General features: G+C 42.1%; 1 protein-coding gene across 1 annotated transcript in view; it reads right to left on the bottom strand.

Moving 5' to 3' along the window:
- The window catches only part of SNTB1 (syntrophin beta 1), a 302,133-nt gene extending 279,471 nt beyond the window's left edge, over positions 1–22,662 (bottom strand). Inside the window, exon 1 of the mRNA XM_072603188.1 lies at positions 21,782–22,662. Within this exon, the coding sequence (XP_072459289.1) occupies positions 21,782–22,421 (640 nt within the window). The 5' untranslated portion in view covers positions 22,422–22,662. The remainder of the gene's footprint in view (positions 1–21,781) is intronic.
- Positions 22,663–23,437: the final 775 nt, after the last annotated feature.

The raw sequence follows: 23,437 nt of genomic DNA, 5'->3' as shown, positions 1-23,437 counted from the left end.
AGTACCAACAGGAAGCAGTAGCAAAGTTGAGAATAGAGAGATATATTTTTGAATGGAGGAACCAGAGAATGTTTCAAGCTGAATCTTGAAAGAGAAAGAGAAATTGAGTAAGAAGAGAGAGGAATGCATATCACAGTGACTGGTACATAGTTGTTGACTCACTATATCAGGCAGAGGGGACTGGCTGAGTGTAGGCAGGGAGATACATGACATATTAGGGATCCATAAATGTGGCCTGCTTGGGATTTTGCATTCCTGTTGGGGAGTAGTGAAAGATAAGGTTGGAAAGATAAGGTGGGGCCAAGTCTTGAATGCCAGGAAAAAGTATTTGGACGTTATACTCCATTTGTCTAAAACCTGAATGATTCACTGCAATCTTCTCATTATTTTCCTCTGAAAAGGCCACTTGAACAGAATTTAACACAGGACTGGGTAGGGAGTGGAGAATGTTTTATTTGTTATCAGAAACTATCACCATATTGTCATTTTTTGTGTTCTCTCTCTCCCTCTTCTTTCTTTCCTTTTTTCCTTTCCTTCCTTTCTCTCTTTCCCTCCCTCCTCTGCCTCTCTTTCTTTCCTGCTTCTGTTTTACTTTATTACAAAAGGAAGATTCATTGGGGGTAATGGGTGGATGTAAATCCAGAAATGCCCATGATGAAAAAAAAAAAGGCATTAATAAAACTTTTTTTAAAAAAAAATGTTTTGACTTTTTAATTTCTTAAAAAAAATTAATTGATAAGCATTTAACTATAGTTAAGGTTTAGGTTGAATTGTGGTTTTGTACCACCATTTCCCTTAAATGTACTATAAAACAAGAGAAAATCTGGTGGCTAGAAGCTAGAAGAAGATCAGTTTAGGGGTGGCATGCTGTTTAAAAAAAAATCAGTAAACTTTGAGGTTGAGTTGGGATAGAATGGGTTAAAAACTACATGGAATTCCAGAAGAGCTATCTTACTGGGTGTGGAGAGTGAGTCCTGGGAAATGTGCCCTGGTTGGCAATACAATGGGTGGGAGGAGGGAAGGGGAGCAAGTACTTTTAGAGAACAATATTATGTCCTGAGGGAAGAAGGATTTAACGGTGTATAGCACACCTGGCCAGCATGGTGGCACTGACTATGAAATACTGCTATTGGCTGAACAATGGCTTATCAAAGTCTTTAAAAAAAATTCTAGGGGCGGAGCCAAGATGGCGGAGTAGAAAGACGCACATACACATAGCTCTGAACCCACAACCCACAGAACGGCTGCAGGGGAGCAACTCACAGTGAATTCTGCACCCAGAGGCCACGGAATATTGGAGCGAGGGAGATTTCTGTTCTGGAGAGACCTGCAAACCTCTCGCAGGGGGTCCTTCGCGCTGTGGACTGGGCGCCGGATCTGGGAGCAGAGGGCAGCCCTGCAGCGGCCGCGGCACCAAGAGGAAAAGATCCGAGCGGGCTTCGGGGACGGGATGTCCAGCGGCCACACAGGTCCCTCCACCCACAGAGGGACCTGCAAACCTCTCGCAAAAGGTCCGTCGCGCTGCAGACGCGGAGCCCAGCCCAGCCCAGACCTGCTGCGGCCACAGCACCAAGAGAAACAGACCCGAGCAGGCTTCAGGGATGGGATCTCCAGTGGCCGCACAAGTCCCTCCACCCACAGGTGACGGGGGTTGGTGAGAGAGTCTCTTTGGCGGGTAGAGAGGGGAGTGGGGTGCCCCCATGATTCGGCCTCCCCCAGCAGGTAGAAGCTGAGAGGCGGCTGCAGACAGGGGCTCCCCAAGCGGGAGGGAGCCTGGATCCATTGTGGAAGGTCTGTGCATAAACCCCTTGAGGGAACTGAGCCTGAGAGGCGGCCCTGCCCAGACCTGACCACCTGAACTTAATTCTCACACTGAATAGCAGCCCTGCCCCCGCCAAAAGCCCTAAGGCGGGAAGCAGCATTTGAATCTCAGACCCCAAACACTGGCTGGGAGGACCAGGATGCGAGGTGGGTGTGAGGAGAATATTCAGAGGTCAAGTCACTGGCTGGGGAAAATGCCCAGAAAAGGGAAAAGAAATAAGACTATTGAAGGCTACTTTCTTGGAGAACAGACATTTCCTCCCTTCCTTTCTGATGAGGAAGAACAATGCTTACCATCAGGCAAAGACACAGAAATCAAGGCTTCTGTGTCCCAGCCCACCCAATGGGCTCAGGCCATGGAAGAGCTCAAAAAGAATTTTGAAAATCAAGTTAGAGAGGTAGAGGAAAAGCTGGGAAGAGAAATGAGAGAGATGAAAGAAAAGCATGAAAAGCAGATCAGCTCCCTGCTAAAGGAGAACCAAAAAAATGTTGAAGAAATTAACACCTTGAAAACTAGCCTAACTCAATTGGCAAAAGAGGTTCAAAAGGCCAATGAGGAGAAGAATGCTTTCAAAAGCAGAACTAGCCAAATGGAAAAGGAGATTCAAAAGCTCACTGAAGAAAATAGTTCTTTCAAAACTAGATTGGCACAGATGGACGCTAAGGACTTTGTGAGAAAGCAAGATATCACAGAACATAGAGAGAAGATTGGAAAAATGGAAGATAATGTGAAATATCTCATTGGAAAAACAACTGACCTGGAAAATAGATTCAGGGGAGACAATGTAAAAATTTTGGGACTACCTGAAAACCATGATCAAAAGAAGAACCTAGACATCATCTTCCATGAAATTATCAAGGAAAACTGCCCTGAGATTCTAGAACCAGAGGGCAAAATAAATATTCAAGGAATCCACAGAACACCGCATGAAAGAGATCCAAAAAGAGAAACTCCGAGGAACATTGTGGCCAAATTCCAGAATTCCCAGTTGAAGGAGAAAATATTGCAAGCAGCTAGAAAGAAACAATTCAAGTATTGTGGAAATACAATCAGGATAACACAAGATCTAGCACCCTCTACATTAAGGGATCGAAGGGCATGGAATAGGATATTCCAGAAGTCAAAGGAACTAGGACTAAAACCAAGAATCACCTACCCAGCAAAACTGAGTATAATACTTCAGGAGAAAAAATGGTCTTTCAATGAAATAGAGGATTTTCAAATTTTCTTGATGAAAAGACCAGAGCTGAAAAGAAAATTTGACTTTCTAACACAAGAATGAAGAGAACCGTGAAAAGGTGAACAGCAAAGAGAAGTCATAAGGGACTCACTAAAGTTGAACTGTTTACATTCCTACATGGAAAGACAATATTTGTAACTCTTGAAACATTTCAGTATCTGGGTACTGGGTGGGAGTACACACACACACATGCACACACGCACACACACATAGAGACAGAGTGCACAGAGTGAATTGAAGAGGATGGGATCATATCTTAAAAAGAAAAATGAAATCAAGCAGTGAGAGAGAAATATTGGGAGGAGAAAGGGAGAAATTGAATGGGACAAATTATCTCTCATAAAAGAGGCAAGCAAAAGACTCATTAGTGGAGGGATAAAGAGGGGAGGCGAAAGAAAAACATGAGGTCTACTCTCATCACATTCCACTAAAGGAAAGAATAAAATGCACACTCATTTTGATAGGAAAACCTATCTTACAATACAGGAGAGTGGGGGACAAGGGCACAAGCAGGGTGGGGGGGATGATAGAGGGGAGGGCATGGGGAGGTGAATGCAATCCGAGGTCGACACTCATGGGGAGGGAAAGGATCATAAGAGAATAGAAGTAATGGGGGACAGGATAGGATGGAGGGAAATATAGTTAGTCCTATACAACACAACTATTATGGAAATCATTTGCAAAACTACACAGATTTGGCCTATATTGAATTGCTTGCTTTCCAAAGGGAAGGGGTGGTGAGGGAGGGAGCTAAAGAAGTTGGAACTCAAAGTGTTAGGATCAACTGTAATGTTCTTACCACTAGGAAATAAGAAATATAGGTTAAGGGGTAAAGAAAGCTATCTGGCCCTACAGGACAAAAGAGAAGACGGAGACAAGGGCAGAGAGGGACGATAGAAGAGAGAGCAGATTGGTCACAGGGGCAATTAGAAAACTTGGGTCTGGGGGGAGGAGGGGGAAAAAAGGGGAGAAAATTTGTAACCCAAAATGTTGTGAAAATAAATGTTAAAAGTTAAATTAAAAAAAAAATTCTAAAACATATTAAATATGAGAATCTCCCAATTTTCTTCACATAAATTGAGACATTCTCTTCTAAATGTGGTAAAATTAGTTCAGATCTCTGAGGGAAGATTCAGAGTGCTGATGGAAAGGGGCCCATAACCCAATCTCAATCTAATCTTATCAAGAGCCAGCCTAGAAAGTGTTCCACTCTAGTGAACAACTGAAGTCCAGAAACTTTCTCATTGTAATGGATTTCCAATAACGGGAATTACCAAGACTGTGGCTGCTTACCGCAGGGTGTGGGAAATGTTACACCTACAAAGCAGACCATTTGCTTTTCAAGTAAAGAGAATGATCTATGGAATCAGCAAGTCCTCAAGCTGTGAGACTTGGAGCAAGTCATCTAACATCTCTGACTTTCATTTTTCTCATCAGTATCAAGGGTATAATAATAGCATTTACCTCACAGGAGTGCTGTGAGGATCGAATGAGATCATGAATTTAAAAGACTACATGAATATGAGCTATTATTGTTATTATCTGAGAATGTTTCAACATGGAGAACTCTAGGTGGGAGAACAATCTACCCCAAAACAGATCACAATCCATCTTGGACTAAGTAAATGAATCCTAAGGAGTGCCCTGAGCCATTCATTGGTCAACAAGTCAACAAGCATTTATTAAATGCTTACTGTATGCCAGAAATTGTGCTAAGCACTGGGAATACAAACAGAATAAAATTAAAAAAAAAAAGACCATCCCTGCTTTCAAGCAGCTCACAGTCTGAGAGATATTATACTATTTAATAATGGTTACTATATCATGTTTTTGAAAGTATCTGTGTGTGCTTACTAGTCTTTAAGTGTTATAAGTATTTTTTCTGCTGTTGGTGGTAGTGCAGTGGTAGAATAAATAGCTGTCCCATACCACCCCTTCCTCCCAAATAAGTGAAGGACAGAACAAGTATCCTGTTATTTGTGGGCTATGGTGAAAGGAGACTAAAGATACAAAACCTGGGGTTTAAATGCTGTTAACTTCAATATACATATTGATTCTCCCTCAGATACTCTAACCACTCAGTTCTCAACCTACTCAACTCCCATGAGTTACTCCTCCACTCTACCTCAGCCACACACAAAGATAGCCATACTCTTGATCTTGCTATCACCCACAAATGTATCACCTCCATGTTCAAGGACTCTGAAATGCCCTTATCTGATCACAATTTATTAGTTTTTCATCTCTCCCTTTGTCTTCTCTGTAAAACTCTATTCTTATCTGCACATGACTAACAGTCTCTTAACCCTTGGATTCTCTTCCAAGTTATCTTCCCTGCATTTGTCACTCTCTCCCATCATGACTACTTGATGAACCAATTCAACTCTACACTGTTCTCCTCTCTTGCATTCCATTGCCTTCTCATCAAATCTCCAATTACTCCTGTCCAAGCCTCAGCTTTGGATCACTCCTATGAAGGCTGGAGAAAATCATGCAACCATTCTGACCATTCTGATTCGGTCCACAACAAATTTATGTTACATAACCTCAATTGCATCCTCACTGCTGCCAAGCAATCCTAGTATATCTCCCTTATCAACTCACTATTCCATTCTCTACAGTAGTTCTTCCAAACTTTTTCATCTCTCCTCAAATGTCTCCTGGCTCCTTCTGCCCCCCCCCCCAATCTCTCAGCTGAGAATCTTGCCTCATATTTAACAGAAAAAAATTGAGGTCATTTACCAGGAACTCTCCTCCCCTTTTTCTCATCTTCTATCACTCTGATGCCTTCTGCCACTATCATCTCCATCACTTCTGTGTCGCATGATGAAGTGGCCTCACTCCTTACCAAGGCCAAGCACTCTACCCCACTCTACCCATCCTGTCTCCTCCAGTAGATTACCTCCTCTATCATACTTACTCTTTTACTTATTCCCAAACTCTCCATGACTAATAGTTCATTTCCTACTGACTACAAACATTCCCATATGTCTCCTATCCAGGAAAACAAATGAAACAAAACAAAAAAACCCAAAACTTTTCTTGATCCTTCATCCCTGCTAACTATAGTCCTATATCTCTTCTACCCTTTGTAGTTAAACTCTTCAAAAAGGCTGTCTACAATGGATGCTTCCACTTTTCCTCCTCTCACTCTTCTTAATCCCTTATATCTTCTGACCTCATCATTTCAGTGAAGCTGTTCTCTCCAAAGTTACTGATGATCTCTTAGTTGTCATATGCATTGGCTTTTTCTCAATCCTCAGGGGTGGCTCTGGAGGAGAAAGTGAGACTAGTGACCTTGCATAGCCCTCCCTCACTCAAATCAAAGTCAACTGCAAGTCATGTCATCATCTTGATGTCATGGTCCTCTTTGAGAATGAAGGACAAACATATCCTATGAGGAGCAGCAGCTCCTCCCCTCCCCTCCCTTCTCCTCTCTTTTCTTCTCCATCCTTGCCTGGGGTGCTGTACCTAGGGGAGGATACATTTCCATGGCCAAAAGCTGCCTTTTTTCCTTTGGGTTTATTGGTTAGATTTCTTGCTCAAAGACCACGCCCTGGAGCTTGGAGCTAATAGATTGTAGGACAGATCCCTGCCCACCTAGCACAGAGTGAATGTAAATCCTAAATAGTAGCAGTTTCTTTTTTACCCAGGATCCCTGAGGGTCTTCCCCTCCTAGTTTGATTTTTTTTTTTTTATTAAAGGGGTCATCCCTTGAGTGACTACTTAAAGAAGCCTGTTCATTGAAAGGGTATATCTTACTCAAAGTGAGAATCAGATAAGACCTTAGCCTAAAATAGCCAGGGTCTCACACTGCATCCTGGGCCATCACCAGTCATCCCTGATGAATATCAGGCCATTGGACCTAGATGGCTCTGGAGGTGAAAATGAGGTTGGTGACCTTGAACAGCCCTCCCTACTTGAAATCAAAGTCAAGTGCAAGTCAAGTCATCATCTTGATGTCATGGTCTTCTTTGAGAATGAAGGACAAACACAACCTCAATCCTCAATCTCCTAAACCTCTCTGTAGCTGTTGACAATGTTGAACATTCTCTACTCCTTAATACTCTCTTCTCTCTAGGTTTTTGGGACACCACTCTCTCCTGGTTCTCTTCCTATCTACCTGACCTCTTGTTCTCTGTCCCTTTTGCTGGATCCTCTTCCAGATGATGCCTTCTAATTACAGGTATCCCTCAAGATTCTATCCTGAGCTCTCTTTTCTTCTTTCTCCATACTACTTCACTTGTTGATCTCCTCAACTACCATCTCTATGCTGATGATTCTCAAATAGACTTAGCCTGCCCCAAACTCCCTGCTCACCTTCAATCTCATATCTCTAACTGCCTTTCAGACATCTACAATTAGATGTCCAATAGAGATCTAACCTAACCTGCCTAGATGAGTGGGTATATATAAAACTAGAAATTTTGAAAAGAAATGTTTTTAAAATAGATGCCCATCTACTGGGCAATAGCTAAACAAACTGTGGTACATAAATATAGATTATCTCTACAGAATAAGAAATGTCAAATATGAAAAATTTAGAGAAATGTGGGAAGACATGAATTAATGAAGGCTGAAGTAAGTACAATCAGGAACATATGGAATACCCACAACAACATAAGTAAAAATAAGAGAAAATTAAAATGTGCAACTATAATGACCAAAGTTGGTCTTGCGGATAATACTACCTGAAGTGCCCACCTTACTGGATCATCATGAAGATCAAATAAGAGAAAATGCTTTGGAAACCTTTGTAAAGTTCGTGTCATTGTCACCTACATTTCTTCTCCTTCCCCCTCCTCTTCCTTCTTCTTCTTATTTCCTAGAAGTTGAGGGCTGGTGGGGACTTGATAGTCTATTGCTCTCTACTCATCCTTGATGGCTCGATGAAATCCCGTCTGCAACATCCCTAAGAAGTAGTCATTCAACTTTTGTTTGAACACCTGTGAAAAGAAACTTACTGCCTCCCATGGGAATCTGTTCCATCCTCAGGCAGATCTCACTATTTTGAAGCTGCTCCTTACACCAAACTGAAATCTGCCTCCCTGTTGTTTTCCTCACTTCTCTATCCAAATTCTTCAATTCAATTCCACATGCATTTATTAAATGCCTATTTATGCAAGACCAGAAATAAAAGGGCCTGGAATACAGAGGACTGACTTTGGAGTCAGGAAGGACTGGGTCCATGTCCCAATTATGTAACATACAGGATGTCTGGAATATGCAAGTTATTTAACTTCTTGGTGCCCAAGGTAACTCTCTAAGACTATAAGCTATAATCTGCAAGGAAGAAGGGGTTTTTCCATACTGAGATTTCCCTGCCTTGTTAAAATCATAGGTCAGGACCCCCTACCTCTTCCCTAAAAAAGTACTATAAATGTACAAGATGTGAGTATGCAGGGAGCTCAATGGCCAACTTACATTTTTATATGTACAGAAATAAGGGCAAGTAACTAATAGACTGTTGTGTTTGTCCTTCATTCTCGAAGGACATCAAGATGATGACATGACTTGCAGTTGACTTTGATTTGAGTGGGGGAGGGCTGTGTAAGATCGCCAACCTCACCTTCTTCTCCTGAGCCAAGTGGGTCCAGTGGCCTGGTATTCATCAGGACAGCTAGAGACAGCCCAGGATGCAGTGTGAGACCCTGGTCCTTTCAGATCTTATAGCATTCTCATTTCTTCTAGCTTTTATCTGTTAGTATTTTTTAAATACTAAATACTAACAAACAGATAAACACCAGAAGAATGTCTCTGCCTTATAAAAGTACTATGGGTAGCACAAAAACTCCAAATTCAATTCCATTTAATTCAATTAAACAAACACTTCTACTATGTACATGGCACTTTTGCTCAGTGCGGGTGATACAAAAACAAAAGAAAAAAGTCCCTACTCTCGAGAATCTTATATTCCAATAAGTGTTTCCTTTGGATTTTAATAGGCATTCAGTAATGTTTGACAGCTCAATACATTAATGAATGAATAAACTATACACACACACACACACACACACACACATACACACATATAGTAATTACATACACACAATTATGTAATTATTTAGAATGGATAAGGAAAACTCTTTTGTGAAACTTCTTTTAAAAAATTTCTTTTAAAGAGTTCATAGGTCAAAGGTTCATTTGCAAAAGATCTATATAGCTTTATCCAATGGCTTGGAACATTATAAAGTGTTTCTTTTTACCACAGAAAATATAGATTAATGAGGATATTGTTCCAGAAACATGCTTTTCTGTAGTCTCACAATTATTCAGGCAAAGGTGAATTTATGGAGAACGTTTTTCTGACAATCTAGAAACTTCAATTCTAGGACAAGCATTGTTAAGCACTGTCGGATCACAGTTTTTAAATGTAACAAGTAGAGTAAAATCTGGGAGCCTATTTCTGACCATTCAACCCTCCCCACATACATACAAACATATAAACATTTTTTTCTAGAAATCAGTATTTCTTGAGGACAGCCAAAGATTAAATTTGTCTTTGTTATTTAATGCTGCTTTCTTCTTGGACATTAGAAGGATAATTAAAGCTCCAAGATTAACTCTTAATAACAATATTGCACATTTATATGGCACTTTGAGTTTGTTTTTCTTGCAAAAATTTTATAATGCCCTTAGTAGATGTTATCAGCATTTTAAAGATGAGGTGACTGAGACAGAGCAGTTATATGACAGATCATACAATTAGCCAGTGTCAGAGTAGGATTCAAACTCAGGTCTTTCAAAGCCAAGTCCCCTACTATTATTATATCAGAATTATTGATTTCAAAACAAAATATGTAATTTCATCTACTGTGATTTAAAGTCAAAGTTCTCTCAAATCTAACTAGCCATGGTTCCTTCCTCCCAAATTCTTTGATGACAGCCAGGCAGTAATATCCTGGTCTGAAACTTCCATTATTTAGGCTCTGCTGAGGCGTGTTTGACCTCACTGGAGCATGGAAAATGAAGGTCGCTGTCAAAAGAAAGGCATTTCATAATTACCTTGTGTACATTCCAAAGCAGATCCACAAATAAGGAAATAAATCTACACAACTCAATGAAATAGGGAAACCACTTTGATAGACTACCCCCTCCTTCCCTTCCCAGCTACTGTTTCCTGGATGTTCAGGGCCCCTGTCTGGGTCTTCCCTCCTATTCACGACCCCTTTTTTCAAGGTCTACCTTCATCAAAACACAGAGTTAGAAACTCATACAATGTTAAAGCCACAAGACACCTCAGGAATGATCTAGTCAGTGCTCTTCTATGCTGATTGCGAGTCCTCAGTCTTTTAGGATGAATATGAAAATTTAATTTATTGATGAGTCACAATAGCTGATAGGCTTAGTGAGTTGTCCTTCCCTAGGTATTTCTTTTAAATTGAGGCCTCCTAGATCTTCCATTATTCAAAAGAGAAGGGGAAATTTATCAAGTGGCACTTCCAGACATTGTAACTTGAGAGATGAGAAGATACTTTGGAGATAATGTGGTACCTTACTGTCATATCACACACCTGCCTTCGATATGTGACCTATTTTCTATCTATTTTTTATGTGACTAATTTGTAAATATTGTTTACCTTGGCTAGCCTGTAAGCTTTTTGAGATCAGGATCCATTTTATTTTTCTTTTTGTACCTCCAGTAGATACTTAATAAATGTTTACCAATTGACTGATAGGTAGGGAATTTCTATGTATCAGGAGGTATCTTCTTCCCTGGGACATATACTGTGTTAACATTTCTGAAGCTATTGAGCTAGGAGAGCAGACCTGTGTCCAAAGGTTCTGCCTATCTCTTTTCTCTGGGCCTAATCACTTCTTGATCCCTTCTTAACCCTGCCAGGGTCAGGTCTTTTATCAAACAAAAGCTATGGGCAGAAAAGTTTCTACAAGGTTTATTTCCTTCTAATTCTATCCCTGCAGTTCTCTGCCTATACCTCAAAACATTCAATTAGGAAATGGGGTAGATATCATTTAGACAGTGTTTCCAAAATTGTGCTTCAAGGACTCAGGAAAAAGTACCCAAAGGCTGGTTTGTTTGTTTTGAAATGAGCCCTAAAACTGTGCTCCAAAGAACCAGGAACGTCTCCTGTGGTGGTTTTATTTTATTTTTATTAGTTTTTTGTTGTGTGATACTAAACATTAAAAATAATAATTTTTAGTGGATTGTACCACAAGGAATCAAAGTTTTTGTTCAAACTAAAGAGTTTTACTATGGCAAAAAAACTGAGAATTACTGGTTTAGGGTTGGATTTGTTTGTTTGTTTTTTGCTTAAACCAACACTGGAACAAATCTCTGACTTGAGAAACTGTGAACAAGCTTCCAATGAAACTGCACCAAAAACACAATGAGGAGTAACAAACTCAAGAAATTACCTGGATAATTTGGGCAAAAAAGACACCCAGCATCTGCCCCATTCTCAAGCTACTCAATTTTCTGGGTAATATAAGGGGAAAGAATGTGGAAGAAACTTCAGTCTTATGATCCATAAAACTGCCTACAATCAAAATTTTGCTCTGGTTGTATAAATCCATTTTTCATGAGACAGAATTATATATGCGAAATTGTCAAAAATCAAATCATGATCATTGCAGGTGGGCCTGACTTGAAGGGCATTCTTTCCACCTCTCAATTTGTAAGAATTCAGTTGTAAAAATCACTGTGATACTTCTTGTGAGGAAAGATGGCATAGAGGGCTAACTCTATTCTCTCTAGGTTGCTGGAAAAACAACTAAAGCTCTGAGTTTAGCCTTCTATATCCACTAGGCAATCCTGCCTCTCAAGAGGAGTCATAGTGATTTTTATTCAACATGGAAGTCAGTTTTTTCACCCATTGAAATGGATTCAAGTTCTGTTTGAAATACCACACAAATGTGGGACCATGGGCAAGCTCCCTCATCACTCAGTGCCCCTGGTGATTCTGTAAAAGCATAAGTCATAGGCCAATTCCGAATATGCTTTGGGGAGGAAAATTTCAAACCAGGAAGTTCCCACAAAGACGAAACGACAAGTTCAGATGAAAAACAAACAAATATGAACAGAGAGATAATTAAAATAAAATAAATTTTAATAGAAACTAATAGAAATGCAAAGTTATAAAAATGATATTGAAAATGCAGGGTAGACATTAAGAAAATGGAATGTTTGATTAATAATGCCTAAGTTAAATAGTTCACATAATTTAATAAGAAAACATTTTGATTTCTTCTGAAAAATATAAGCTGCACATTCTTAGAATTTCTAGAGATCTTGACAAGTAACTTGAATGTTGCTCTGTAAGCAAAATCCCTCGTCAGAGCCCACACTTTGCCTTTCCCTTTACATATTTTCCTGTGTGGTTCTGGATAATATCAGTGGGTAACGCAACACCATACTTCATGTCTCTTAGTCTTCCAAAACCACGACAACCCACACAGAGGGCTCCTTTTCTATGAAAATCATCTGATGTGATTGAAGCCATCAGAGCCAATGACATACCCTCCTGGGATTAGAGTGCTCTTCCATGCAAGGCTAACTCACTCATCCTGGGCATCAAGTTACCACCCAGTGTTCTAACATGGCAATTTACCAATTGGTTAGTACGTTTCCTGAATGAGTTCATTTATCTTACATGATTGAACCCTTTATTTCTCAAAAATGCCTAGCTCACCAAGGGATGGGCCACATTGGGGCCTGTGAAAGACTATGGCCATGGAAGAAATGATTATAACAAATATGATCATGGAATTATAGCTTGAGAGCTAGAAAGAACCTTAAAAGCAACTGAGTCAAACTCTTCCTTTTATAAGCGTGGAAATGAGAGGGAAAGGTTAAGTGATATGACCAGGCTCACGCAGCTAGTAAGTGTCACAGGAGGAATTTGAATCCAGTTTAAATGAATAACCTGGCAAGATAAACTCAAATCTCTCTACTAAGAAAAATTTTGAACAGCCTGCCATACTTTGAGTAGCTTATCACAAGACCAAGACCTGGGCTTGAAGTTAGGAGGATCTGGTTTTAATCAAGGACTGAACTAGCTGTGCCTCTTTAAGCAAGGCTCAAGCTCAGAGCCTCAGTGTCCTCATCTATAAATTTGTGATTTGTTTAACCAACTCACAACAATTGTAAAAATCAAGTGATAACATGCAGTAAACTGCTTTAGAACCACAAAGCATTATATAAATGGGATCTGCTAGATTTTCTTATGCTTACCAGTATCACAGAGCTAATGCTGGAGAGGGAACAGGATACCTCATGAAAAGTGTGTTGGGTTAGATGGAAAAGCCAGTTCTGCCATACATTAGCATGTGACTGTGATCAAGTCCATTTTCTCATCTGTAAAATGGGGGGATTGGACTCCATAGCTTCTCAGGTCCCTTCCAACTTTAAATCCATAGTCCTTTGGTAGCCAAAAGCAGTGGGAGTTAAAAATTAGTCTTGGACCAAGGCTCATCATTTCCATTTTCCTCAAAATTCTTCTTTTCTTTGAATCTTTCCTTCTGGCTGAGACTAACTTAAGTTGTTGACTTGCTCAACTCTTTTGAATATTTCTTTTGTAATCTGAAAGAATGACTGGAGTATTAGCAGAGACAGGAAAAGAGCTAGGTAGTAAGTAGCCATTATGAACATATCCCATGGTAGGGGCAGAGAAAAGGTTCCATTCCAAAGAGGGATACTTTTTAATGTTCCTTTGAAAAAAATACATGCTGTCAGTTTCAGGAAATACCATCCTGTCTACCTATCTCTATTTCTTTTTGAATGAATTCTGCACATGGTTATTTTGCCTGTATCTATATGGCACCTTTCTCTCCCAAAAGAACATAAGCCCCTTGAGGGTAGGGATTGTCCACTTTTGTCTTGGTATCCAAAGTGCCCAGTACAGGTCCTTGCATATAGGAACCTTTTAATACATGCTTGCTGATTGATTAAAGACTCTTTTCTTGTACATCGAATAAGTCAGCATCTAGCTTTAACCTGAAATTCTCCAAAATGGAAGAATATACTGCCTCTTGAGGTCACCCACTAGCCTTCTGAATAGCTTTAATTGTTAAAAAGCTTTACTTCAGTAAAGGTTAAATTTTCTCTTTGCAACTTCCCCTCAGTGCTTCTGGTTCTGCCCTCTAGGCAGAAAGAGAACCAGACAAATCCCTTCTGTGAATGACAGTCCTTCAACTAATTGGAGACAGCTCTCATATCCTCAAGTCTTCTCCTCCCTAAGCTAAATATACCCAGTTCCTTTACCTGATCCCCATATAACACGGACTTAGAGCTGAGACAGCAGAGCACATGGGTATTTATTTTGTGCTAAGTTGGAGACAAAAGTGGAAAGAATGGCTAATTGAAAGTCAGAGGCCCTAGGTTCAAAAGCTAGTTCTGTCACTCAGTATTTATGTACAGCATGGCATAGTGGAGACAGTACTGGATTGGGAGTCAGGAAGGCTCAAGTACTAATACCATAAACATATTAAACACTTACTAGATCTGTGATCTTAAGTCACTTAACTTCCTTAAGGCTCAGCTTCCTTATTTGGAAAATGAGAGTTAGATAAGATGACCTCTAAGGGTCTTATTCAGTTCTAACTCTATGATCCTATTAAATATTTTTGTGGGGATACCTAGGCAAGAGCTGAAGGATATTCTTTAACATCGATTTTCACAGATTAATGCCAGTCAGTTGATAAGGAGGTAGGTAGGATGTTTAAGATATATTATCATTTGTTTTTCTTTCATACTAACTGCTTCGAGATGCTTCACTGAAAAAACCAGTCCTTTGAGCAGGCTGGCAGTGGCTACAGGATAATTCTCCTTCCACTAGGTCCTAGGCAAGATGCCTCTCACAGATGTGGAGGACTGTGGGCTAAGTTATTTTTACCACTCCACAGGGTGACTATTAAAATGCACCACTGAACATGAAGAATATTATCCCACCACTGCAGAAATAAGTAATTGATGGATGGGGCCAATCAACTCCACTTAAAGAGTAGGGTCCAAACTCGGAGAAGTATATGTAACCTTAAAAGGAACCAATTTAGCAATCTAAGAAGACAGTTTTAGTTTCCTCAGGTAGAAAGAGCTTTTAGAATTTCAGGCTTGTAGGTCTCTTAGTTACAGGAAAAAAAAAATGTTAGTTATGACTTTAAAATGGAAAGGATAATGCCGCATTTCCATCCAACTTATCACTCTTTTCTTGCTCCTTCCTGGGGGAAGGAAGTGTGGAATAATGAAAAGATCATGGGGCTTGGACTCAGAGGACCAGTTTTTAATTTCACCTCTGATACTTTTTGACCTGTATACCTCTGAATAAGTCAAAACCTTCCTGGACCTTAGTCTCCTCATCTGTAAAATAACAGAGTTGGACTAGGGGGCCTCTGAGGTCCCGCTTAGTCCTAGCTCTATAATCCAAGGGGACTGGACTTTAAAGTATAGATGAGTATTTAAAAGATGAAGAGGGAGAGCAGTATCTCAGGCATCAGAAGCAAGGGGAATAAGAGAATGGAGGGTACCTGGTGTGTAAGGGGGTGTAGAAAGTAGTTGGCTGAAACACAGGGTGAAGCAATAGGAAAGAAGGTTGGAACGGTCAGACAGTACTAGAAAACAAGCAAGAAATTAACATTTGTTAAGTGTTTACTGTTTTAAGCCCTGTACTAAGCTCTGGGGATAGAAAGAAAGCGAAAAACTCAATCCCTGAACTCAAAGAGCTGAAATTATAATGGGGAAGAAAACAAGCAAATAACTATATACATAGATACAAGTCACACATATACACACGTGCACGCATATATTATACATACACACAGTGTACATACATACACACGTGTGTATATCAATCTATCATCTATCTATATTTAAACTGGAGGAAATCTCAGTCAATCTCTAGCCTAAGGGGAGGGGGCTTTAAATGCCAGGCAAGTGATAAAAACTTTATTCAGGAGGCAATAGGGAGCCACTGAAGAATTGTGAGCTAAAGAGTGACATACTAGCTCTATACTTAAGAAAGATTTTTCATTATTATTCAGGATGGGCTGGAAAAGAAATAGAGCATTTCTAACATTCTAAAATTTAAAATTAGAAAATGTTTCATTCCTGTGTAGGCCAGTTAGCACTGTTCTTATCTGTGGCCATAGGCTGCTCCTCCTACCTTTGACCAGCTTTTCACAAAATAGATCCTGAGTGGAATGGAGTAGGGAAGGAAGCAAAGGACTGAAAAGTCACTGCCACTTTTAGAAAAGTAAACTCCAGTCTTCTTAATGGATGAAGGATATTTTATTTTAGCTCTGCTCTACATATGGCATGGTTTATTATATAAGACAACGTATACTCATATGGAGAAAATGGATTGTCAGGAAGTAAAAGATGAGTTCTTTGGGAATTCATATTCAAAGCAGAGATGAGAATGTCTCCCTATGATTTGGTTGCCAGTGGTGTCAAACTCAAACCGAAACAGGGCCACAAATCTGTACTAATGATCCCTGTGGGCCATATGTTCATTTAGTTAAAAATGTAGCATTACCTACGTTTTATTGTGTTTTTATTAATTTTGTTAAGTAGTTCCCAATTCCATTTTAATCTGGTTAGAGTCCCCCTTGGGGAGAATTATGGGCTCATCTGCTCTATCCAACGGATACCTCGACTACTATTACAATAGTCTCTTCCCTCTTCTGTGCATTCTGCACACAATCAACTTGATTAATTTCTGAAACATTTTAACCTGTCCTTCTCCTGCTCAGAAATTTTCAAGAGTTCCTTATTGTCCATAGGATAAAAACCCAGACACCTCAGCCTGGCATCCAGAGTCCTTCACCTATCCTCGAACCAACATTCTTAGTCTATCCCTTTATGAATTCTCTGCTCCTCTCAAACTATTCTACCATGGCCATGACTTGGTTCCCCACCTCTGTGTTTTTTTGTTCATCCCACTCCTCTTTGTGGGGCCCCTTCCTACTCTTGCTGCATATCCAAATAAGCAGGGAGATAGTGAGTGGTATGCTGACATTAGAAAGACCTGTAGCTCTGTGACTCTGGGCATGTCACATAACCTTTACAAGCCTCAATTTCTGGTCTGTAAAATAACACTGCTTTCACAGGGCTGTTGCGAGTTTCAAGTGTAACAATATACATAAGGCATTTTATAAACCTAAAGGTGTTATAGAGAAGTCAGCTGTTCTGATTACTCATCTGTTCATGTACTATTCACAACCTACCTCTATAAAATCTTCCAAGATTACTGTAGCCCAGACATTATCCCTTCCCATTGAGGTTTCCATATATTGTGGGTAGGCATAAGAAATTAAAAGAGGAATTTGGGGGGAGTTTTGAGAAAGTAGCAGATGACGCTGAAAAAGTTTAGAAACTCAGAAATGCATGAATAATATTGTATAACACCAATGTAGTTTATCTTTTAATGCCATAACAATTCTGACTTCTTCTCTGGTATGAAGGAAGGGCCAAAAACATTTTACACATTGTCCAGATCTCAGAAGGTGCCATGCCCCTAACTCCTGAGGTGCGGAACGATAACTGCACTTTTCTGTCTCTTTTTGGAACTCCTAAAGCACTTTTCATTTGTGCCTTTCATTTGGTACTTAGCTTTCATTGGTTTGTATACGGATGTACTAATTTGAATGAAAACTTCTTGAGGAGACACTGAGGGTCTGTTTATTTGTTCCCCCACACAGTGATGGGCAAAATCCCTTGAGTTTGTAGTATACTGGGATTCAGGAAATGCAATTTATAGTGTGTAATATGAATGTTTGAAGGAATTAATAATCACAAGCCTAGGTCTGAGCTGTGATTCTGTTATTTCCCAGCTATACAACCTTAGACAAATCACTTAACCTCTCTGGTTTCCTCATCTGAAAAAAAAAAAAGGGAGTTGAACTATATGATTTGTAAAGTATTTTCCAGCTCTGCTAGTCAATGATTCCATACTGTTATGCCATAAGAAGCGACAAAAGGAATGATTTCCGAACAACTTGGGAAGACTTGGATTAACTGAGGCAGAGTGAAGTGAGCAGAACCAGGAGAAAAACTATCTTAAAACATTGTAAAACTGGACAACTTTGGAAAACTTAAAAATTCTGATCAATAAAATGAACAACCATGATTCTCCAGGACTGATGGTGAACTATACTACCTATCTTCTGACAGAAAGACTAGGGACTCAGGATGCAGAATGAGACATACATTTTTTGAACATGGCCACAGAGGTAGTTTGTTTTGTAAATGTTCTGACAGTATAAGGTCAGAGAGGTTCTAAAAGGCACACTTCAAGATATGATTGGTTAACCTGTGTCCTTTGGCAGACATACAGGGAAGTCAGTCAAAGTCACAGATAGTCATATGAATTTTCATTAAAAGGAAAATGGCTTCAAGTGATAACTGGCTACCCAGAGAGAATCCACTAAAAGGTCAGTTTTTCTCTCTTTTTAGGACACTTGATAAAAAGCTCCTTTGTAGTATTCTAGGAGATCAGAATAGGGACTTGGACTCTATGATCTTATTAGTAAAGGGAATTCTGGGTTGAGGTAACTTCCTCTACCAAAGGAGGTCTGTACTTTCTTTGTAACTTTTAGTATTACAGCTACCTAGGACTTGAACCCAGGTCTTCCTGGCTTAGAGACCTGCTTTCCATCCACTACAATAAGAAGAAACGATCATTCTTTAGGGAGTGAAGCATTACTCTGGAGGAGTGACCAAAGGTGAGGAAAGGGTTTACTTCCACAGCCTACATCCTTTCTTTCCTGGTTTAGCCTTTCATTTCTGGCCTCAGTTCTATATCTCAAACATTTATCTGTCCTTTCCTCTGCTCTGCTCTACTCACCCCAACAAGCCTCATCCCATTTCACCCCACACAGTCTCTTTAGAGGCACAAAGAACCTTGGGACTTTTCTATTCTAACTAGTATATGGGAAAATCCCCTTTCTTCATTCTTAAAAATATATATCTAATAAGAAAATAAAGGAGAATGAGAAATTGAAAACACAGAAACCAATAAGTTTACAAAGTATGGGATTTTGCTTCAAAACTTTAATATCCAGGCACAGCTTGTGATATGTCTGCCCTCCTGTCCTTTCTCCTCAATCCTCTAATAGTTTACATTTTAGAAGCTGAAAAAAATAACTTCCAAGCCTAAAATACATTTGGGTTAGTTGGGCTTTCAGGCCTGATGGGATCCCATCTTCTCCCCTAGACCCTGCTTCTAATATTGTATGTCCCAATTTGGGCAATACTTTTTTTAGTCTGCAGCCTCTTGATTCCTACCAGTAAGTCCTCCCTGAGCTGTGGTCTCCCATGTGAAGAAAGTATCCCCCTAACTTATTCTAAAACTCTTATTCTCTAGCTTCAAACCTCCCTGCATTAATTTTGAGTATACTCTCTACCTCTGCTGAGGGCTGCTAAAAGCCTCCAGGTTCCCAGGAGTTCTACCCTTATCCCTAACCTATATCTCTCAGATCTGGGAGGTTTGGTGAGAAATCCTCACAAACTGTTCATTGAAGATGTTCCATTCCTTCACCTACTGTTCTCACCTAACCTCTCAGTTTAGGGGTCTTTATGATGGGCACACCATTCTTCCCTTTACCTAGACCCAGCTGCATCATATTACCTCCCCCAACAGCCAGGTGAGCTCATTCTCTATCTGGCATGTTCCCACTTTCCCTCATCATATGTTTCTTTGATATTATCCTTTCCAAGACCACCCCACTGACCTCAACCCCAGGGTAATTTGTTTTCTTCTTTACTAGATAATTTTTTTCGTCCAGACCAATAATTTCATCAGGGCAGAAAGCTCTCCAGTGAGGAAATGCTTGCAATCAATGTAACTGAGTTAGTGTTCTGCAATTTAAGTCTAGGAAAGAAGTTCCTAGGGTCACTGAAAGACTAGTCTGGGGTCGTATAACCAGCCAGAGCCCGAGGCTAGACTGGAACTCAGATTGTGCTGCCTGCTACATCACAAAGCATCTGTTTAGATGACTATCTGAATTGCTGGTCAGAAAACCGGAAGACCCCAAGGAGTGTGAAAAAAAGAGAAAAGGGTGTAAAGAAAAAAAAGAAAACTGAATGAGAAGAGGTGATGGGGCTAGTTCCTAAAGTAACAGCCTGAAGTCAATGATCCTACTAGCCTCTATTCAGTATTTTACTGGGCTCCAGAAAGACATAGGGTTGGATGGTATCTGTATGTTTGTGTATATGTGTATATTATATAGATACACACATAATTATAATTGGCTGGGACCAGGTCTTATTACCCACCCACCTACCCCAACACACCTTGGCAAAGAAAAACTTGACTGTTTACTTATGGTAATCACCAAGCCAAAGCAAATTGACTAGTGCCGAGTTAGCTGCGGAGGGCGGTAGAAGCAGGAGGCACAAAGCAGTACGTCGGCAGAGTACAGAAACACCTCCACACCCAACTCCGCGTCGCTTTAATTCATTTCTTCTGGGCCATCAGGTGGGCTATCATATTCCAGGGAGTTGCATCACCTGTCACAAGTTGCAAAGTTTATTTCCCCGCAGCGCTGGGCTCGACCGCGGCTTCTCTTCCTCTCACAGCTCCACACCGAGAGACAGCAGCACCACCACAAGGCCATCAGGGAGTCTGGCCAGACTGGTCTTCCTCCACCCAGATTCCGTGCTCCCAGGCTTACAACAAATGGCTTTTTACGGGGTCTCAGATGGAATGTTTTGTTCCATAGAATGGAGGGATAATGTGCGCGCAGTTGGCATGAAGAATTAATTGTCTGGTCTGCAACTGTTCCCCCGCATTCACAACATTGGATATCTCCAAACCTGTAATGAACAGTAATTCCTAGGGTATTTCAGACGCAGCCCTAGTGAGGGGTGTAGAGGTGTTCAGGTTAATCGGCTCACGAAGTAGTTTCTAAGGCACCTCAGGCACGGATAAAAAACTAGTGCAGATTGAAGCCCCAGACCATATGACTACAGTAAGAAAGCCTAGAAAAAAAAAATGTGGGCAGAAAACGACCTCACAGCTCTCCACGCAGCGCAATCAAGAATCCAGCCGGACTGGACCGACAGACGCCCTGCAGAAGGAGTGGCGAACTCCTGCACGAAACTGCCACATTTTCTTAGCAAAACTCTCGCCTTGCCTAAGCTAGCTGACAAGTGTTTCTCTGTCTCTCTCTGTCTCTGTCTCTGACATCACCAGTCTCTACAGGTCACACGTGCAGCCAGTGAAAGGTCTTAGACTTTGCCCAACACCAACTGCAAGGGGGGGTGGGGGTGGGGGAGGGGGATCGGGGACCTTCGATCCTAACCCTAACCCTAACCCTAAATGCGCTCGATTCTACATTCCTGGTCTGTCCCTGTCTCTCCCAATTCGCCCAGTCAATCCCTAGACCCAAAGCGCCAGAGTAGGAATTCTCATGTGAGAGGTTGGGATTATTCTCTTCCTTCCACTTTTCCAACCATACTCCTCCCACACCCTCACATCCCAGCCAGACCCCGACCTTTACTGTAGTACCAGCCCAAGGGTAGTGTTTACAAGGCCAGGTCGGGAAAGCTAGTTGAAGTGACCCGGGCTTGTCATCTCTCCGCTGCCGCTGGCAGACTTCATGGAATGGGGAGGTGAGGCTGGTAGGACACAAAAGTTGTCAAGACGGCGCGGCCCCCAGCGAGTGCGTGTGTTTTACCACCTGGCGTGTGTGTGTGTCCATGTGTCTGTGTGTATGCCTGTGTCTGTATGCGCAGCGAGTCTCAGGAGGCATTAACCCCTTACCTTCCAACAGAACCTCTTTACCCGCTCGCTTGAGCGCCTGAACTGCCTCGTCGTGGGTGGCGTCCCTTAGGTCGGCTCCATTCACAGACAGGATCGCGTCCCCCACGTACAGGGCCTGGGTCTGATCAGCTGCCAGTCCCTTGAAAATCTTGCTGATGAGGATGGGCATCTTGTTCTCTTTGCCCCCCTTGATGCTGATGCCCAGCCCCCCGAGCTCCTGTTTCAGCACCTTCACGCCCCGCTTCTGGTTGGCAATGGACTCGGGCACTTGGTCAGGCAGGTCAGTGAAGGCAGTGCGTACTCCCACTTGGGGGCTGCCCCCGACCGCCGGCACAGAGGTGTTCAGGGACTGGTTCCCGCTCTCAGCGCCCCCGCCGCCCCCGAGACCCCCGGGGCCGTGGCCACTGGCGCCGCCGCCACTGCTCCGGCCGAAAGAGCCATTGGTGGTTCCGCCGCTCCCGATGCCGTTGTAAGCTCCGGCCCCTTCCTCGCTGCTCAGGATCAGGGAGTCCTCGTTCAAGTTCACCAGAACTTTGTACCAGCGGTCCCGCACCAAAACTTCCAGCAGCCCGCTCCGCTGTCCCCGGCCTCCGCCTCCTCCAGCCGGCGCTGCCGAAGCTGCTGCTGCTGCTACCGCCATCTTTCCAGCATTCTTAAAATACCATGTGATTGCAAAAGGAAAAAAAAGTGGGGAAGGGTGGGTGTGCTGGAGGGAAGGGGGTAGGGGCAGGCCAAGGGGTCCTGCGGGAGCGAGAAGCCCGAGACCCGAGGGGCAGCGCCTGCCGCTGCCGCCGCCGCGGGACTTCACTCCCGGAGTTCAGAGACACACTCCGCAAGCACGAGTTGGCTAGCGCCAGCTAATCGCTTCTGCTGCTTTCCCCCCTCGCCGGATCCGGGGCGGGGTGGAGCAACCTAAAAGAAGGAGGGGGGGGGGGGGGGGGGGGAGAAGCACCCTGCCGCCAATTGCAAAACCCCAATCCGAGGGGAGCTGCCGAACTGCAAAGAGCTGGGCAGGGTTTCTCTGGAAAGGGCACTGGGAGAAGGGCAGGGAAGGGACCTGGCACCCGCAGCTCACCTGTTCCAGTTCCCGCCGCTGCCGCCGCAGCAAAGGCAAACCAATGCTGCACCACCCCACCTACACCCCTCCTTCCCCAACTAAGCGTAGCAGAGACCTGAGCTGACGACCGCTCCCAAATCGGTGCCAAGAGCCCCCTCTCTGCCTTGGCTCCCTTCCTCTTCACAGACTTTTTACTCTCAGCTCCTGTCTTCTCAGCTGTTTTTCTCTCCAGCTAGCCTTGTTGGGCCACATCTGCTATCCTCTCTCGTGGCCTAAGCTTGCCACGTACCCTTCTAATATCCCCCTTCTGAAATAAACCTAGGGCCATCTCTTACTACTTTGCCCAAACCTAATCCTTCCTTTCTCTGCTGAGCTCTGGTTGGTTTCTCGTCTTAACGAATTTTTTTTGAAAGTCAAAGACAAGGGGACTCCGGGGCTAAGTGAGAAGGTAGCTTGCACCCTCAGGAAAAAAAAAAAAACCGGAGAAAAGGAGACCCTGAGTATCCAGACTTTAGGGTCAACCCGAAGTCCCCATAGTAACCCAATTCCTCAAAGCTCTCCGTGTTCAGAGGACTTGCCTTGTGTCATGTCCAAGGAAT

The sequence above is a fragment of the Notamacropus eugenii genome, chromosome 4 (assembly GCF_028372415.1).
Source record: "Notamacropus eugenii isolate mMacEug1 chromosome 4, mMacEug1.pri_v2, whole genome shotgun sequence".
In the NCBI taxonomy this organism is placed as follows: Eukaryota; Metazoa; Chordata; class Mammalia; order Diprotodontia; family Macropodidae; genus Notamacropus; species Notamacropus eugenii.
The sequence above is the reverse complement of the archived record's forward strand: the minus strand, read 5'-3'. Positions and strand labels throughout refer to the sequence as shown.